Source organism: Carcharhinus amblyrhynchos, chromosome 34 (genome assembly GCF_965287045.1).
Source record: "Carcharhinus amblyrhynchos chromosome 34, sCarAmb.v2.hapA, whole genome shotgun sequence".
Classification (NCBI taxonomy): Eukaryota; Metazoa; Chordata; class Chondrichthyes; order Carcharhiniformes; family Carcharhinidae; genus Carcharhinus; species Carcharhinus amblyrhynchos.
Genome location: NC_137357.1, coordinates 1,322,640 through 1,338,700, shown reverse-complemented (window position 1 = coordinate 1,338,700; position 16,061 = coordinate 1,322,640). Strand labels below are relative to the sequence as shown.

The 16,061-nt window shown below is 42.1% G+C and overlaps 2 protein-coding genes and 1 pseudogene across 2 annotated transcripts in view; all 3 read left to right on the top strand.

Annotated features, from left to right (window-relative positions):
* Positions 1–362: 362 nt before the first annotated feature.
* On the top strand, positions 363–5,022 carry LOC145361225 (scavenger receptor cysteine-rich type 1 protein M130-like). The gene is made up of 4 exons (XM_080216863.1): positions 363–564; positions 1,049–1,363; positions 3,755–4,069; positions 4,661–5,022. The coding sequence occupies exons 1-4, from the start codon at positions 363–365 to the stop codon at positions 5,020–5,022; spliced, it is 1,194 nt and encodes a 397-aa protein (XP_080072989.1).
* The window catches only part of LOC145361224 (scavenger receptor cysteine-rich type 1 protein M130-like), a 253,499-nt gene continuing 242,213 nt past the window's right edge, over positions 4,776–16,061 (top strand). The window contains exons 1-2 of the mRNA XM_080216861.1: positions 4,776–4,975; positions 5,292–5,606. Of these exons, the coding sequence (XP_080072987.1) occupies positions 5,315–5,606 (292 nt within the window). The 5' untranslated portion in view covers positions 4,776–4,975; positions 5,292–5,314. The remainder of the gene's footprint in view (positions 4,976–5,291; positions 5,607–16,061) is intronic.
* The window catches only part of LOC145361211 (scavenger receptor cysteine-rich domain-containing protein DMBT1-like), a 101,481-nt pseudogene continuing 92,592 nt past the window's right edge, over positions 7,173–16,061 (top strand).

Here is a 16,061-nt window from a genome sequence, read left to right as displayed (position 1 = left end):
TTCATCTCGTGTTCCAGCAAAGACTAATTTTCAAAATTTCATTTCAGGCAGACCAGGGAACAGCCAGGCTGATCCATCAGGTAATCGCCCTCCAAGTTCATATCTGATATTTCACTGCACTAATCCATCCAACTGAATGATAAATCCCTGGGAAAATTTCAGTATCTTTGTATTCAATGATTCGGTTCAATGTCTGCCTGTCAGCTGTGAAGGAAAATGTTCTTGCAATGTTTTCACGTAAATGTTTAATTCTGCTCCCTAATTTAGAAATTAGATCCCCGAGGAGCAGGGTGAGAGGCAAAGATTCCCCACTGCCGTTTGGAAATAAATTTTTACTTCTCTAGTTACCAGCCAGCTCTGAAATGCAGTGCAATGTCGAGCCGTTTGACCAGCGGTATATTCGGGTCCCGCCGAAAACTCGCCGCATCTCAGCCCCGGGAAGGTCTGGAGACTCCCTGACTGTCCAATTCAGCCGGTTGCAGCAGGGTGAAACACCTGGTTTGACACTGGTGGCAGATATCGAATCCATGCTCGGATTGGGATTCCAATATATTAGTCCAGGCAGTATGGTGGACCGCAGGCCATAACAGTCCTGAGTTGTGCGGATTGAATCAAGTAAGCACCCATCCACACTCCTGCCTGACGCAGCCGAATGATGTTTCCAACTTCTAACTGATTTGCGGATGTTTCCCACTGTCAATCCATATTCCCGCTTCCACTTGTAATGTCTCAGGGGGAGGGAGTGGAAGCGGATACCGTACTGACGTTTAAGGGGCGTCTTGATAAGTGAATAAATAGGGTGGGAATAGAGGAATATGGTCCCCAGAGCGGTAGGGTTTTTTAGTTCAGTCGGTTAGTCAGGTCGGTACAGGCAAGGAGGGCGGAAGGGCCTGTTCCTGTGCTGTCAGTGTCTTTGTTCGTCGTTCTTTATTTCATGTTATCCCCGTGTTTATTGAGATCTTAGACACACTTCCTATTTGGCTTGATTCCTCTCTGACCTGCTGCATCAGCTGGCCAATAACTGTTGGTTTATTTCTGTATTTTACAGAGTCGGTGAAGCTGAGGCTGGCGAATGGGCAGAGTCGGTGCGCTGGGAGAGTGGAGATTCACTACAGGGGACAGTGGGGCACTGTGTATGGTAGGGACTGGGACCAGCGGGAAGCCGATGTTGTGTGTGGGGAGCTGGGCTGCGGAACCGCGGTCTCTGCACCAGGCGGGGCTCACTTTGGGGGAGGAGCCCGACCCATTGTGACGTATGATGTTGAGTGTGAAGGGACCGAGACCGCCCTGCGGGAATGTCGCTCAGTGACATGGCGTCATCGTCGCGTTTCGCACTCCTATGATGCCGGCGTGATTTGCTCAGGTAAAAGAAACAAATCTGTCAATCATCTATACCCTGCTGTCTGGGAAAGGGCGGATCAATTATGCTGAGACTGCCCACAGTCGCAAGGAGAATGGTGAATAATTTCAATATTCTGTAAATAGAAGTGTTGATACATTAACACCCGGATTTAAGTTTATAATAAAGTAACAGCAGTGAGAGTGATTAACAATTACCACAACCGTGCACAGGCCCGCTGTGTCCTTGAGCTGAGCTCTTGCTGTTAGCTGTGTTCAGGAGAGGAGTTGTTCGCTCCTGGTTCCTCACTGTTCAGTTCCAATCACCATTCAACAAATAATGAATCATTCCAGGGCCACATAGAGCAAATCCTGGACAACAATTAGGTTTCTGCCCAGCAACCGTTTATCTTCATCTGTCCGCACCGTTAGCTTTATTTCAGCTTAAATCCAAGTCGCCCTTTTTTGTGCTATGTCTTGCATCGGAGTCCAGAAATTGTCCCCTCAGATGAAAATGTGTTTCGACCCCCAGAGATACGGTCAGAGTCATCCCGATCTCCCAACCCTTCGCGCTCTCCAGCACTTCCCCTCCCCCAATGTCTCAACGGACTCAACCACACGCCTGGAGACATAGAAGGACCTGTCAGCAACCACGGGGGCGGGGAGGGGCGGGGGGGAGGGGGAGATGGCGGACGGAAAGACCTGGGAGGAGAGCGAGAAAGAGTCCCGGGCGGACTAATCTGTCCCGGTCTTGCCTGTGCAGACTCAAAAGGTCAGACATGTTTTGATCGGCTGGCTATGTACAGAGGTACATTTAAGCGGAGTCCGGATCATTCGGCACTCCGTCAGAATTGGGGCTGTCTCTGAATTAAATCCGGGTGTCTCGGTCCATGTGTTTGACATTTACTGACTATTGATTGCGGAGGCCATAGAGCGCTTATCCAGTCACTGCGGCTACTTTCAGAGCAGCAATCAGTGGACAGATTGAAGGTGTTCCAAGGGCGGAGTGAGGATGGGAAGGGTCTGGAGGAGAGTCATGCGGACTGGAAACTTCCCTCTATTCTTCCCTCGCCACTAATTCCGCCACAGCTGCTGAATTGCTCCAACATGTTCTGATTTTGTGTGAGAGGGGACTGGCTGGGTATCCCCTGTCTTTCCAGGCGTGTCGTTTTAATAGCTGCCATGTAAATCCTCTTCTCAAAATGTTTGATACTATTTGGAAACTTATCTCCCTCTCACTCCCTAAATCTGATGAATACCAAATGTTCCTATATGATTTCCCCTCTTGTTTTTTTTCGGACGGAGTTTACCTTTGGAGTCTGTCAGGGAGAGAGATCAGAAATGTTATTGGTGGAGTGTTCTGTTGTATTTGAATAAATTGTGCTGGATCAATTTGTTCAGGAGGTTGTATTTTAAACAAATGTGCGGCAGTCGATACTTTCTCCAGAATAAAACGAATGGAGATTAGTTGTTTTAATATTTAAAGCTACTGCAGTTTCAGGCAGATTTCACACAGTGTAAACTGATAGAAGGAGATGTTGTCTAGACTCAGTAACCAGTAGCCTGGGAGACTCTCACTGGACTGGTTTCCAGAACAGGAGATCCTTACAGGGTTGCCGTTCCCTAAATTGTTTGTCGCATTCCAGCTATAGACCGAGCAAAGTTACTGAAACTTGAAGCAGAAACTCTCCCCCTTCATGTTCCAGCCTCAAAATAGAAATGCTATTACTCCAGGAGGATTTTTGATTATGCTTTGCATCTGGCTTCACATTTTGTGACCTGTGCTCATAGACGCTGAATAAAGCTCGAGTATAGATTGCTAATCACCATTTCGACATTCCGGGATCCACTGTTTCATTTCTTGTTGAAGTCCTTTCAGACCGTTCATTCCCAACACGTTTCAGCGCCGAAAAACAAATATAGAATTTTGTTTGATGCTGATCAGTTAGAACGTCCCTGGGTAAATAATCCCATGTATTGATTCAGGTCCGCTTGTTGCGCTTTGTGATATTTCCCATCAACAGGCGGTAGGGGGCAGTTGTACTCAGAATTTATTCAGATAAACCAGCAGTTGGTTGAATTTATCGGGAGTTGGGGGAAGAGTGTTCCAGGGGACTCGCTGTAAGAATGAATTCGGCTTCTGGAGAGAGTAACAGTTGACACCTATTGAACTTGATGAAAAATCTTTAGTTATAGAACTTCTTATTGCAGAAGAAGGGCATTCAGCCCGTTGAGTATCACCGACAGAGGATTTAATCCAGGTCGTATCCCACGTTTTTGACTCGACAATTCCACTTTTAGATAAGGGGGTAACTAAGGGGAACAACATTCAGAGCCAATCATGATATAATCTAATTACCGGCGTGTAAATATATTTTGATAATAATATTTTTTTTAATGTTTTCGTGTTGTTCAGCCCACAGATTTCCAAAACTAGTATCCGGAGCTGTCCCATGCTCCGGCAGATTGGAGATCCATAACGATAGAGAATCTGGTACAGTGTGTGACCGTGACTTGGATTGGAATACCGCCACAGTGATCTGTGCCGAGCTGCAGTGTGGTGTGGTCGTTTCTATTCGAAGAGGGGCTTATTTTGGGGAGGGCGTTGGACTTATATGGAACGATAGATTTGAATGTGATGGCAGCGAGACAAGCCTGAGAGACTGTCCCCTTGTTCGTGTAAATCGGTCCGAGTGCACCCACAGGAACGACGTCAGTGTGATCTGTTCCGGTGAGTATAGACTTGAATGAGCTCAGTAAAGGCATTGCACGGGTACGATTTACATGCAGCTGTTCAGGTGGAAAAAACAATGTACTAATGTCTAGAGGAGGTTTCAAAGCATGGATAACGTGTCAATGGCGGGCAGACCCTCCAGAATAACACAGTAATTTTTAGAAAGACGTTTATTTTCTGAATTAGCCGGTCCGAGATTCTGACTAATTTTAGAGGTGCACTTACCATTTTATGGTCAGCTTATTGCTCCAGAAGATATAGATTTTTTAATAATCGCATCATAATGCAATGCTTAAACACAGTGCATTTTATTTAAAATAGATACTGGATCTGGCCGAAAAACAGTATATACTGCCAATGACACATTAGCTTTTCTCTTCAGCATGGACTGCTCTGTTTGGGTTGAAGCGCCTTCCTAAAAGCATCACAAATTGTATTAATTAGTTCGATGTGATCTTTTATGGTTATTGGGCAATGATTATGAATGCCAGTATGAAGTGTGTATTCCCGTTAACAAAAATAAACTGGCGTGTGTTCTGCAAATTTCGATGTATAAATTATTTGGGTCTTTGCTTATTCCTGAAACAGAAAACCCTGGGCCGAGATTGGTTGGTGGAAAGGACAGGTGCTCCGGCCGGGTGGAAGTGCGGCATGGAGAGCACTGGGGGACGCTCTGTGATGTTTACTTTGAGTCAGAAGACGCCAGTGTGGTCTGTGAGCATCTTCAGTGTGGAGTGGTAGAGAAAATCCCGAGAGGAGCAGCCTTTGGGAAGGGAAATGGGACAATATGGAAGGAGAACTACAACTGCCGCGGGAACGAGTCCTGGTTGTGGGAGTGTCCGGTTTCATCCGTGGAAGAGTTTAACTGCTCACATGGAAATGACGCCAGTGTCATCTGCTCGGGTGAGTCCCTAAATCAAGGGAATGAAAACAAGTTGTGCTGGGATTAAAGAGGATATTTCTATATTTGACCGCCCAAATGTTGGCCCATCCTCGAAGTCCATACGCATTCATTATCTATCCATCTGTCTATCAATATATTTGCTTCAGATTCAGAGCAGCCACGCTGGGTGTTCAGCCTCCTGTCTGACTGTGCTCAGCAGCCTCTCACCACATCCTTCACCTCTGCACCGAGGGAGCTGCTCTGGTGGGAGGCAATATCAATTTGATATAATTTGCTGCACTGTAACCACCGTTCTCCATGTCTTTATATCCCTAGATGAAAACTGGTCACTGAGATTGATGAATGGGGGAAGTCGGTGTGATGGGCGAGTGGAGATTTACTCCAACCACAGCTGGGGCAGAGTGCAGGACAGCCTCTGGGATCTGAATGACGCTAATGTGACCTGTAGACAGCTGGGCTGCGGCGAAGCGGTAACCGCCTATACCAATTCAAAGTACGGAGAGGGTGAAGGGCCTGTGTGGGTGAATGATGTCCGGTGTGAAGGAAACGAATCGCATCTCCGGAAGTGCAGCACATTCACATTGAACCCGCATCGCAGTGACAGCATCGGCGTAGGGGTTCTGTGCTCAGGTGAATAAACAGGTCACTTTTCCAGAACTGAAAAAGGGAAAAATATAATCTTGGTCAACGGGGAATATAATTCATTTTTTTCCCTGGGGAGAACGTAGATGAGATGTTCGACAATGACGCGGCTATGCAAAACAGGACGTCATCGGGGGGTGGGGGGGGGGGCGTGGGGGGGGTGAACTCATAGTTCGTTTGAACTATTTTGACACATTAAACAATTTTGCTCATTTCTGGGTAATTTCCGGCGGTAAATTGAGACCAACAAAAATAAAGTTTAAATCGGCAAGAGGGACTAATGTATTGATCAGAGGAGTGGGTTTCAACAGACAAGGAGAAAGCAGAGAGGAGGTGGAGGTTTGAAGCTGGAATTCCAATACTGTATCCCTTTCGTTAATATCATGACCATTAAACAAGGATGTAGAAAGGTTTGCTGCAAAAAAAAAGTATCAGATGTGACGGAAATCGAAACCCTTAAGTGGATTCATTGGCGCTGGTTATCATGGACGCTTGGGCTGGTGGGCTTGATCTGTTGGGGCAGGATCAGTGGTGGAGAGAAATGATGTCTTTGAAAATGGCCATGATATTTTGACGCTTTGTTTATTGACTGAAGAGAATCCGATGAAGATCAAAGAGTCAGGGCTGGTGGTGGTGTAGGAGGGGAGCGGGTGGGAGTGAGTTCAGGTCTGTACGAGTGGTGGGTCCCTGCTGCTGAACTAGAAGGTGCACGATTATTTAGAAATGTTTTGATTGCATTCACGTTTTTAGATGCTTTTGAAGTTGAATTCATTGAGTAAACAAGGGGGCTTCTGGAGATTTTAGCAGCAATTTCCAGCACAGGTCGCTATGTGAAAGGTTACGTCTATTTCGTGGCCCTCTGATGCTGCTAAGCTATTTGATATTTGCAGCATTTTCTGATTAGTCCAATACATAAGTGTGAGCTACAAAAACCTGTTGAAAAATGCATGGCAAAAAAAATACTGAAAAACAAGTGTAAATAGCTGCTTAAAACATTGTTTGTGGAACAGCTAATTAACAGAATTACACTCTTAAGTGTGAAAGGAAAGTATACCACTGAGAATGGGTTAGATACAATCCGTAAAACGTTAGAGAGGTTGTTAGGAATACCTGAAATATATATTTATACACGACCTTTCTTATTTTGTGTAAGATGGAACAGGTGTCCTACTGCATAGATTCATTTAACTGTCAACACCACCTAACATATAGGTTTACATTTAGATCTATATTATCCAGTAGTTTCAATTTAGCAGTGAGGTTAATGCATTGAAAGTATAACATGACACTGTATATTTTCTATTAGGACATAGGCAGTTAAGGCTCTCTGGTGGTGGAAGCCGATGTGCTGGGAGATTGGAGATCTATCACAATGGGATCTGGGGCTCAGTTTGTGATGATTCCTGGGATCTGAAAGACGCGGATGTGGTTTGCAAACAGTTGGGTTGTGGAAATGCATTGCAGCTTCCTCTTCCCACTTCGACTGGACCAGACACAGACCCAATTTGGTTGGATGAGCTGCAATGTACTGGGAATGAATCATTTCTCTGGGAATGTCCCCATGCACTGTGGGGTAAACACGACTGTAATCATAAAGAAGATGTGAACATCATGTGCTCTGGTAATGATCCCATTTTCTGCAGTTATTAATGAAACTTCATAAGTCAGATATATTCCTGAATAGCAGGTGAACAGCGGTTACGAAGGTCATTCGGCCAAACCCTGTTTGTGTTATTTGTTCTGGACTGAAATATTGACAAATGAGTGGTCCACTCTGTCTTGATGTGTCCCCTTCTTTCTCTTTGTCATTCATTTCCTATGTCAGTGCATTTTTAACCCTTTATGTCACATGTATCCAGAGATCTACTTACCAAACTCTCCCTAATTAGCATAAAAACTCCTCTTTTTCCCCATCACACAAATATTTCGATTGAAATTCAATGTTGCTTACTCGTGGTTATATCGTTTGATTTCAGTTGTGTATTTTTTTTCTGTGACCGTTGTAAATTAATACCGGTAAACAATGAATTTAACTGACACAACATATGTGATACATTGCACTCTGAATACAGAATTGATCATTGAATCAACTGGATATTTCATATCTCATTGACAGAGCACAAAGAGCTGCGTTTGGTGAAGGGAACACATCGCTGTGAGGGGAGAGTGGAGGTGCTCTATAATGGGACATGGGGAACAGTTTGCTCGGAGAAACTGGATCGGCATGATGCAGCAGTGATCTGTAAACAGTTAGATTGCGGCACACTCGTTTCCATAGACTATTATGCTGGTTCATTCGGAGTAGGATCAGGACCGATTTGGTTGGATGAGATGGAATGCCTTTCACACGAGTCGACCCTTTGGCAGTGCCAGGCAGACCCGTGGGTCAACACAACTGTGATCATTGGGAAGATGCAGGTGTCGTTTGTTCAGGTGACACAATCAATCATTCTGCTTACAGGTGTGATTTGAAATATTGGTGTAGCTCATGGAGTCAACATGTTTGTCCTATCAACAGGGGGACATAAACCGAAACAAGAGCAGGAAAATCTCAACGGCTGCAAACCAGAATCAGGTGATTTCACATTCTTAATTTACAAAATGCATTTGATTCGTCATTTGTGCTATGCCATGACTGATATTTTTTTTTGACCAATTTAGGACAAAATGTGCGTTTGGCTGGGGGTATCACGAATTGCTCCGGGAGAGTGGAGATATGGTGTAATGGAGCCTGGGGCACGGTGTGTGATGATTCCTGGGATATGAACGATGCCAGTGTTGTCTGCAGACAGCTGGGCTGTGACTCTGCTCTCGAGGCCACAGGAGGGGCCGCCTTTGTCCAGGGTAACGGTACTATCTGGCTGGATGAGGTGAAATGCACCGGAAGTGAATCCTTTCTGTTTGACTGTCCTTTTTCATCATTAGCTCAGTCTGACTGTGATCACAAGGAAGATGCCAGTGTGATTTGTTCTGGTAAGTGTCCCACTGAGCGGTGTGGTTTGGGACTGTGTGACGGTGGTCCGTCCTTGTTTCCTGAATTTGAATCATGTTTTCAGATGTCTTTCTAACCATCACTCCAAATAATTGTGTCTTGTTTCCCGTATTTTCATCAGGTCCGGATTTATCACTAACACCTTCAAGTATTTCTTATTAATAAATGGTATTAACTACTCATGTTAATTTTATGTTAAGATGCATAACTGGGACATGTTAACATTGGCTTCGTTTTGTCAATTGATAATCATGTAAGCATTAAGAAACAATGTGGAACTTGACCTGAAAATACTTTCTTGAATATTTCGTTAGATCATGATGATGAAAACACTTCCATCCCTCTGGTGATCTGCATATCACTCGGTGTCTTGTTGGTCTGTGAATTAATCGCCCTTTTGGCAGTAATGAGGAGGAGATCAACAATGAAAGGTAAGGCTCGAATCATATCCCTGAACTTACACTGAAACATCAATAACTGTTTCAAAGCCCCGAGGGCTACGTTGGTTCCCGCGGAATGTCTCCTGTCCATAGAAGAAACAAATTATCCAGCTAATGCTTTCTTCCAAGCTGCTTGAGAAAGAGAGAAATATAAAATTTAAGTGAGGGATTTATCCACATTTCTATTCCTGGTTTATCCACTCATTCTTGAGCCTCGAAATGCGTTTCATTGTTCTAAAAATAATCCAAAAAATAGAATTCAAACACTTTGCACTTTGAGACTAGTAAATATTTGGCAACTTATATTTCAGTTCAATTTACTATCTGTTGCAAACCTGTGCTTCCCGATTTATGTCCAGTGTTAACCTCTTGAACCGAATTCGATCCATTTTGAGATGCGATGTGACACTATTTGAAATGAATTTCCCCAACCATCGGTGCAAATTCTGCACCTCAGCACAGCCAAAACTGGAGAATTGCAGGTTCAATACTGGATGCACAGTGAGTAGCTTCACTCTTTCTGAGGCAGAAGCTTCAGTTTTGGGTCCTGAGACTTCAGGCTTCCTGCAAAGTACTTCCAAGGCAATAATGTCAGGCAGTGGGGGAAGGATAGATTCATATTTGTTCTGCTGGCAAGATGGCGATCTGTTCGATATTAAAACGTGTTTAAGGAATTTGGTGAAATATTGCCTTGTGTACCACTAGTTTTCAGGAGATAAACAAAATTACAGCCTCTATCTGAACACGCACCGAGTATTCTTGACCGATATGTTATTTGTGACTATATTGGCTGAAAATGATTCAGTTCCCGTTGTGATGAGGCAGTGATATCATCACTTTATTCATGATCCAGAGTAACAAGGAGAACCTCTCCAGACCATCATTTTTTTGCCTCAGCAAATAGTGAGATGTGAAATCAGTGCCATCGAGGAACTATATTTCTCATTGTAAATGTAGCAATATACTAACAGTCTCAATCCCCCTGCATCAGGACCTTCGACTGGCGTCAGGGATCCACCTTCTGGTTTGAACCAAGCCATTTATGAAGAAATAGATGACATTCCGCCTGGCAATGTTTCCACTCATTCCCGTGTCTCAGGTTCGTATTTTTATTTCATTTCAAACTCAATGGACACTGAAAACTTCAGGTTTCCCTCCCGTAACCGTCAGTGCACTGATTGGTTGATAACACGATTTCCTCATCCTTGAAATGGAAAGGAGAATTGTCACAAAGCATCAGTAGGTTTTAGAGGATTAAGAGGTTTGAATAGATTTCCATTCTCCGTTACTGTTGAAGAGGGTTTTTTGTCACCTGTGTAAAAATAGCGAGCAGATTAGTTGTTTCCAAATTCCAAATAGGCTACTCCTTTCGACCATCAAGGTTCAGTTTTAAATCATCATGGATACACTGTTTGATTGAACATAAATCAATTGATAACATTACTGCTGATATTGAATTACAGAAACAGTGTTATCTGAAGAAATGCCTGGAGTACAATAAGGTTTTTTTTTCCCCTTATATTGAAAGTCTTAAAATGACTTTCAGCCGAAGCAAGGACAACATATATTTTCATAGAACAACAAGAAAAAAAGAAACCAATGCAAACACGTGCAAAGCAGGAAGAAAAAAGGATAGCGCGTTTGGAGAGGGTGGGGTTTGGGGGAGGTGGCGGGGGGAAGTGTTGTATTTTGTGGGCAGCAATCCAGGGTAAGGGAGGTGACGAACAGGGAAGGGGAGAGAACACAATTAGGTAAGTTGGCAAAGACGATTAAAACAGTGATTCATAGGTTGTTAAATAAAATAATACAGTATACAATGAAAGCAGAAATAATTTTGGCAATTCAGAGATACTTCACGTGCTTTCGACAAGGACTGTTTTAATAGCAATCAAAAATGTTGAAATGGCAGAAATATTAAACTTTTTTTCTGCAGATTGTATCATGATAACACTTAAACATGTGACGGCAGAGGATTTAAATAGTGATGGTAGATTTACAAAAAAAAGAGCCATTTGCACCAAACACATTAAGATCATTTTTTTTTTCATCCATGCATTTTCAAAGAAAATTCTAGCAGAGGGACCATTCCAATTTTTCACTGAATCATTAGTAAGGAGTGTAATTCCACACTACTGATGGAGAACAAATATTGACACCGTGATCAGAAAGGGAAAAGGAGAGTGTTTTGGAAAGTATACATCAATCTGCTGAAATTTATTAGCAGGGACATTAATCCAATTCCGACAGAGTGAGGGAAAAAATATCTGCATGTCAAAAATTATAAATTATAAAGAACAATCAGTACACCTTTCATTACTGGATCTCTCACATCATAAAAGCGTGAAAATCGTACAAATGGCAACTGGACAATTATGATTAACACCATAAATGCATTCCAGTTGTCCAAAATTCGTTTGTGAAACAACAAACTCATACACAAATGAATGGGAACAGAATATACCGGTCAGCTCCATTTTAGTCCATGGTAATCATGCCTCTGACTCAGATGTTTCCAGGTCCAAGTTCCATTCCAGAGCTCGGTCCACTGAATCAAGTCTGACACGATTTGCAGTGCTGAGAAGGTGTTGTACTATCGGTGATATGACATTTCATAGGAACTGTCATCCATGGCCAATATTCTATTGAGGGTCGACCTGAGCACTATTTCACCCCTTGAGAAAATTTCCATGTGTTTTGTTTCTATTACTTTGTTGTCATTTACAGTGAAATAGTGCAGCACCCAAAATGTCTTCTGCTTTTACACTTTGTGATAGTGAATGCACTTAAAACATACATCGCAAAGGAGAATTAATCAGATAAGCAGTAAATTGCACTATATATAAGTGTTTTCTAGGTGTGTACAGAATCATGGAGCAAACTTAAAATTAGAACCAGTTTGCTGTAGTAATCTACGAATTTATGGGGTAAATGTTTCTATAGGCGGAAGAAGATTATAACTGGTGTTCTACACAAATGGGTACTGAGATCACATGTTTATGATTTATTGCAATAACTTAAGGTTTACCATCACATTTTAACAGTGGTAGTAAATTTTGGTGGTCAGACAAGTGCTGAAGCAATTTACTAGTGAAAGTAAACACACTTCCTGTGAAAGTCATACGATTGATAAATGAAACTCAACAAAAGCATCAGACAAATTCAAACACGTTGAGAAAGAAATGAAATTCTACGTATTACAGTGGAGTGCAAAATAAACGAAGTAGCTCAGAAAATGTACTAAAAGGCAATGGTCCAAAAATGATTTGATGCAGAATGTTAAAAAAAAAATGTTGAGTGAAGTGAAAACAAACACAATAATTCATTTCTAGAGTAACCAAAAGAGAGAGAAATGTTGGATATCTCAGAAGTGCTGGAGAGATAAACAAGTCCAACAGTGCGTGTCAATGACCTTTCTTCATTGCCACTCCTGCTGACTTTGTCTAATACTTTCTGTGTATTTTCTGTCCTGTTGCCAGCATCCAAAAAGTATGTGGCGTGAATTTAAACTCAATATGTCGGGTAAAATGAAGTTAAACATCAACCAGATAGTGGAGTGGATTGCATGTCTCTGAGCATGATGTTATTCAAAGGCTACAGGAGTCAGGAGAGGTTCGAAAATAATTCACAAGAATTTTAGCAGTATTGAGGACTGAGATTTATCCAGAATGACTGAACAGAATGAAAATAATGCTCCAATTTAGACTATTCAAGCCTTTTTTTGTGTCTTGCCTGCGACCTCCATTTTCACTACTCATGGATTTTCATCTCTGGAGATAAAAGACAGTGAAACAATATGGAAGTGGGAAGGGATTCTGTATCAGAAAACCCTGTCCACTGACCCAGCCGGAACAGATTTGTTCTTCACATTATTTTCTGTTCACTGATATCTCACACATTGGACTGTTCAGAACCAGAGTGACATCATTAATCCATCCATAGTTGCCCCAGTAATGTGACGCTGGCTCTTCCCCTTAAACCACTGCAGTCAGTCTGCTCACTGTTCTCCCAAACTGGTGCCACGATCAAATGTCAGGACATTGTCACAGTGGCGTTGAAATTGTTGTGATGTCGACGTCGACTTTCTGAATCGTTCTTGATCATCATAAAAACGTAATGAAACAACCGCAGACAATTTGTCTAATAGCCAATCATTTTGTGCTTACCAGTTTCTTCAAGCATTGACTCCTTCAATCAGATTGAATATTACACCAGTCACAGTTTGGGAGACACAGATCCTGGATCAGAATGTTCTGAAGAGGATTCCTCCTCTATTCAGGGTAAGTCGAAGTTCATATCCTACCATTTCCTTCCGAGTCTTCTCACTCTGTAATACCTAAAAAGCTTCTGAAATCTCCAAATGTGTACACAATGACGTGCACACCATGAAATGACAGTGCCAAGTAGCTCAGATATTTCAGCATAATTCAGTTACAGAACCTCAAAGCCTGAAACAATGTCTTATGGTAGTTCCCAGAAATTTAAATGACGTTTGCTTCCTTTCGAAAAAAAACATTTTAACGTTTTTCTTTTTAAACTTCCATGCATTTCCCAGAAGTATTTTGGGCTGTGAAATGAGTGTGGGTTTAAGGGATTGGTGATTCATTAGCAAGGTGATTATATTGAACGAAATTTTGAATATACTACGACAATATTTAGCCTAATAACTCAATGCGCCCAAACTCAGTGATTTCCACGCCATGAGAGATACAGTTCTTTCTGACCCATAATTGTTGAGATAATAGACATTTAAGGGTATGATTCTAACTGTCCTTTATTACTAATTAATTGCTATTATCTCTCAGCTATATATTGCTATAATCAAACGCGATTACTTCTCAGCTCCTGCTTTGACAGACTATGACGACGCTGAGACTGGAACCATTGACTCCCAGAGTGGGCACTTGCTGCTGAATCGGAGCCCTGACGGTATCTTCACTTTGACAAGTTCCAGCGGTGACCTCGACACTCTGGGTGAGATAAATCATTAAATGTTCCGTTTTGTAGAAATTCGATTGGGATCAGTACAAAATAATTTGACAAGAAACTGCGACAGGGGAAGGCCGTTCAGCCCCTCGAGCCTGGTTCACCCTTCACCGGATCATGACTGATCAGACATTCATCACATTGACTCTCTTCCCCCTTCCCCGTCACCCTTGATTCATTTATTCATCAACAATCTGCCTATCTCAGACTTAACTGTGCACAGGGACTCTGTCTCCACAGCTCTCTGTGCCATGATCCACCACCCACTCAGAGGAGAAAATTCTGCAAATTTCAGTCTTATGTTGGTGCCCCTTAATACTGAGACTCCTCAGTCTGGCGCTAGAATCTTTAATGGGGACGGCATCCTCTCAGCGTTTACCCTGTCAATTCCCATTACAATCCTATGTTTCAATGAGATCACCTCTCATTCTTCTGAATACCAAATGCACGTAGCGCCAAACTATTTAGACTTTCCTCCTAAAATCATCCCCGCATGCCTGTTATCATCATTTAGATTTAAATTCACCTTTACATTAGACATTTGGATTGAAATTAACCTTTAAATTAAATTACATCATTCCACCAAGCACAGTCCTTGTGACTCCATGTTTCAGGAAGCTCCAGACAAGGTCACAGTGAAGGAGTTTTCTGTTTTTGACCAATTGCTTCTGAAGCTACATTAATCCTGCTTTCTAATGAACTAGCTCCAGCTGAGGGGCTGTGAAAACTTGTTTTCAACCTACCATTAAAATTCACCCAATCAAAAGTGCAATGTTTAATTGATCACTAATTTAAGGAACACACTTGACTTCAGGTTGAAAGTTAGAATTTCATGGGTATTACGAGGAAATCCAGGTCACTTTCTGATGTCCTTCATGGAATCCCAATGCTGAGAGAACATTCTGAGTTGATTATCACTTCCGAATATGACTGGAGACTCCCGCCCTCTTGTGTGGAATATAATCGCTCTGGTTTGAAGTGAATCCCAGTCAATCAAATAATAATTTGACATTTGGTTTTTGTTCCTGCCGCGAATTGTATAAAACAAAGCAGATATGTTTAGCCCAAATTTCACGAAAAGTTTCTTTACCCCCTCAGTTCTCAGTCGATCCGCATTGATCCCGTCTTGTGCGTTCCTTTCACGACAGATAAGTAAAATAATGCTGTCTGTGGCATCAGCACGGACTCTTAACCGCCATTGGGCAGTGACCATTCATCACCGAAGCATACATTATAGTGTTAAACTGTATTTTATGAGATTCTTTCCAATGGGAGTGCCGCAGTGTAGGGATGTGACCTGTCCCACATGGTTTCTGCTTTGTGATTTCCTGCAGTATTTTCTGTGGTACATTTCATTGACAGTATCGGAAGCAATGTGCAGTGTGTATTTGATAGAAAGAAACTGCCAGCTGAACTGGAATATAACACAAATACTTGTGAAATGTTGACCTGATTGTGGAAATGTTTGTAATTCTCACTCACTTTTCTTTTACCGTTTCAGATCATCGCCATCAACACAAGCAGGATGTGACGTCCACAGGCATATGACTTATTTAAAGGGGACGCCCCTTCACTTTTCCACAAATATCGCCATGTTGAATATGCTGTAACTCCAGATATAAATGTTGCTGTTGTGTAAAATTAATTGGACATTACTTCATGTTATGCTTAATGAATTATGATTTCTCTCTTTGCTTTGCATGAAAAAAGAAACGTTCCGTTCAATGAACAATGAAAAACAACGTAGAATGAATTTCTAGCATTGCACTGTCCATATTAAAGCTGTTACATCGCATTGCATTGTGGAACGGAGCCATTATTATGATTCAAAATTTGATGAAATATTTGCCAAGTGCATTTGAAAATTACTTTGTAAAAACTTTCCTTCTTATACCATTAAATAAAAATTAGAACAGGTTAATCAATGTTTTGGTTCCGTTATCTTCATTTATTGTAATTTAAATTGTCACTGGAGTGAGGGGGAGGGTCCACAGCATTTCCCCAGCAACTAAATACAACAGGATGTTG

Coding starts and splice junctions, on each gene's coding strand:
- LOC145361225 (XM_080216863.1), top strand. CDS start 363: ATGCAGTGCAATGTCGAGCCGTTTGACCAGCGGTATATTCGGGTCCCG. Junction 1,364..3,754: donor TGCCGGCGTGATTTGCTCAG/GTAAAAGAAACA, acceptor CGTGTTGTTCAG/CCCACAGATTTCCAAAACTA. Junction 4,070..4,660: donor CGTCAGTGTGATCTGTTCCG/GTGAGTATAGAC, acceptor TTCCTGAAACAG/AAAACCCTGGGCCGAGATTG.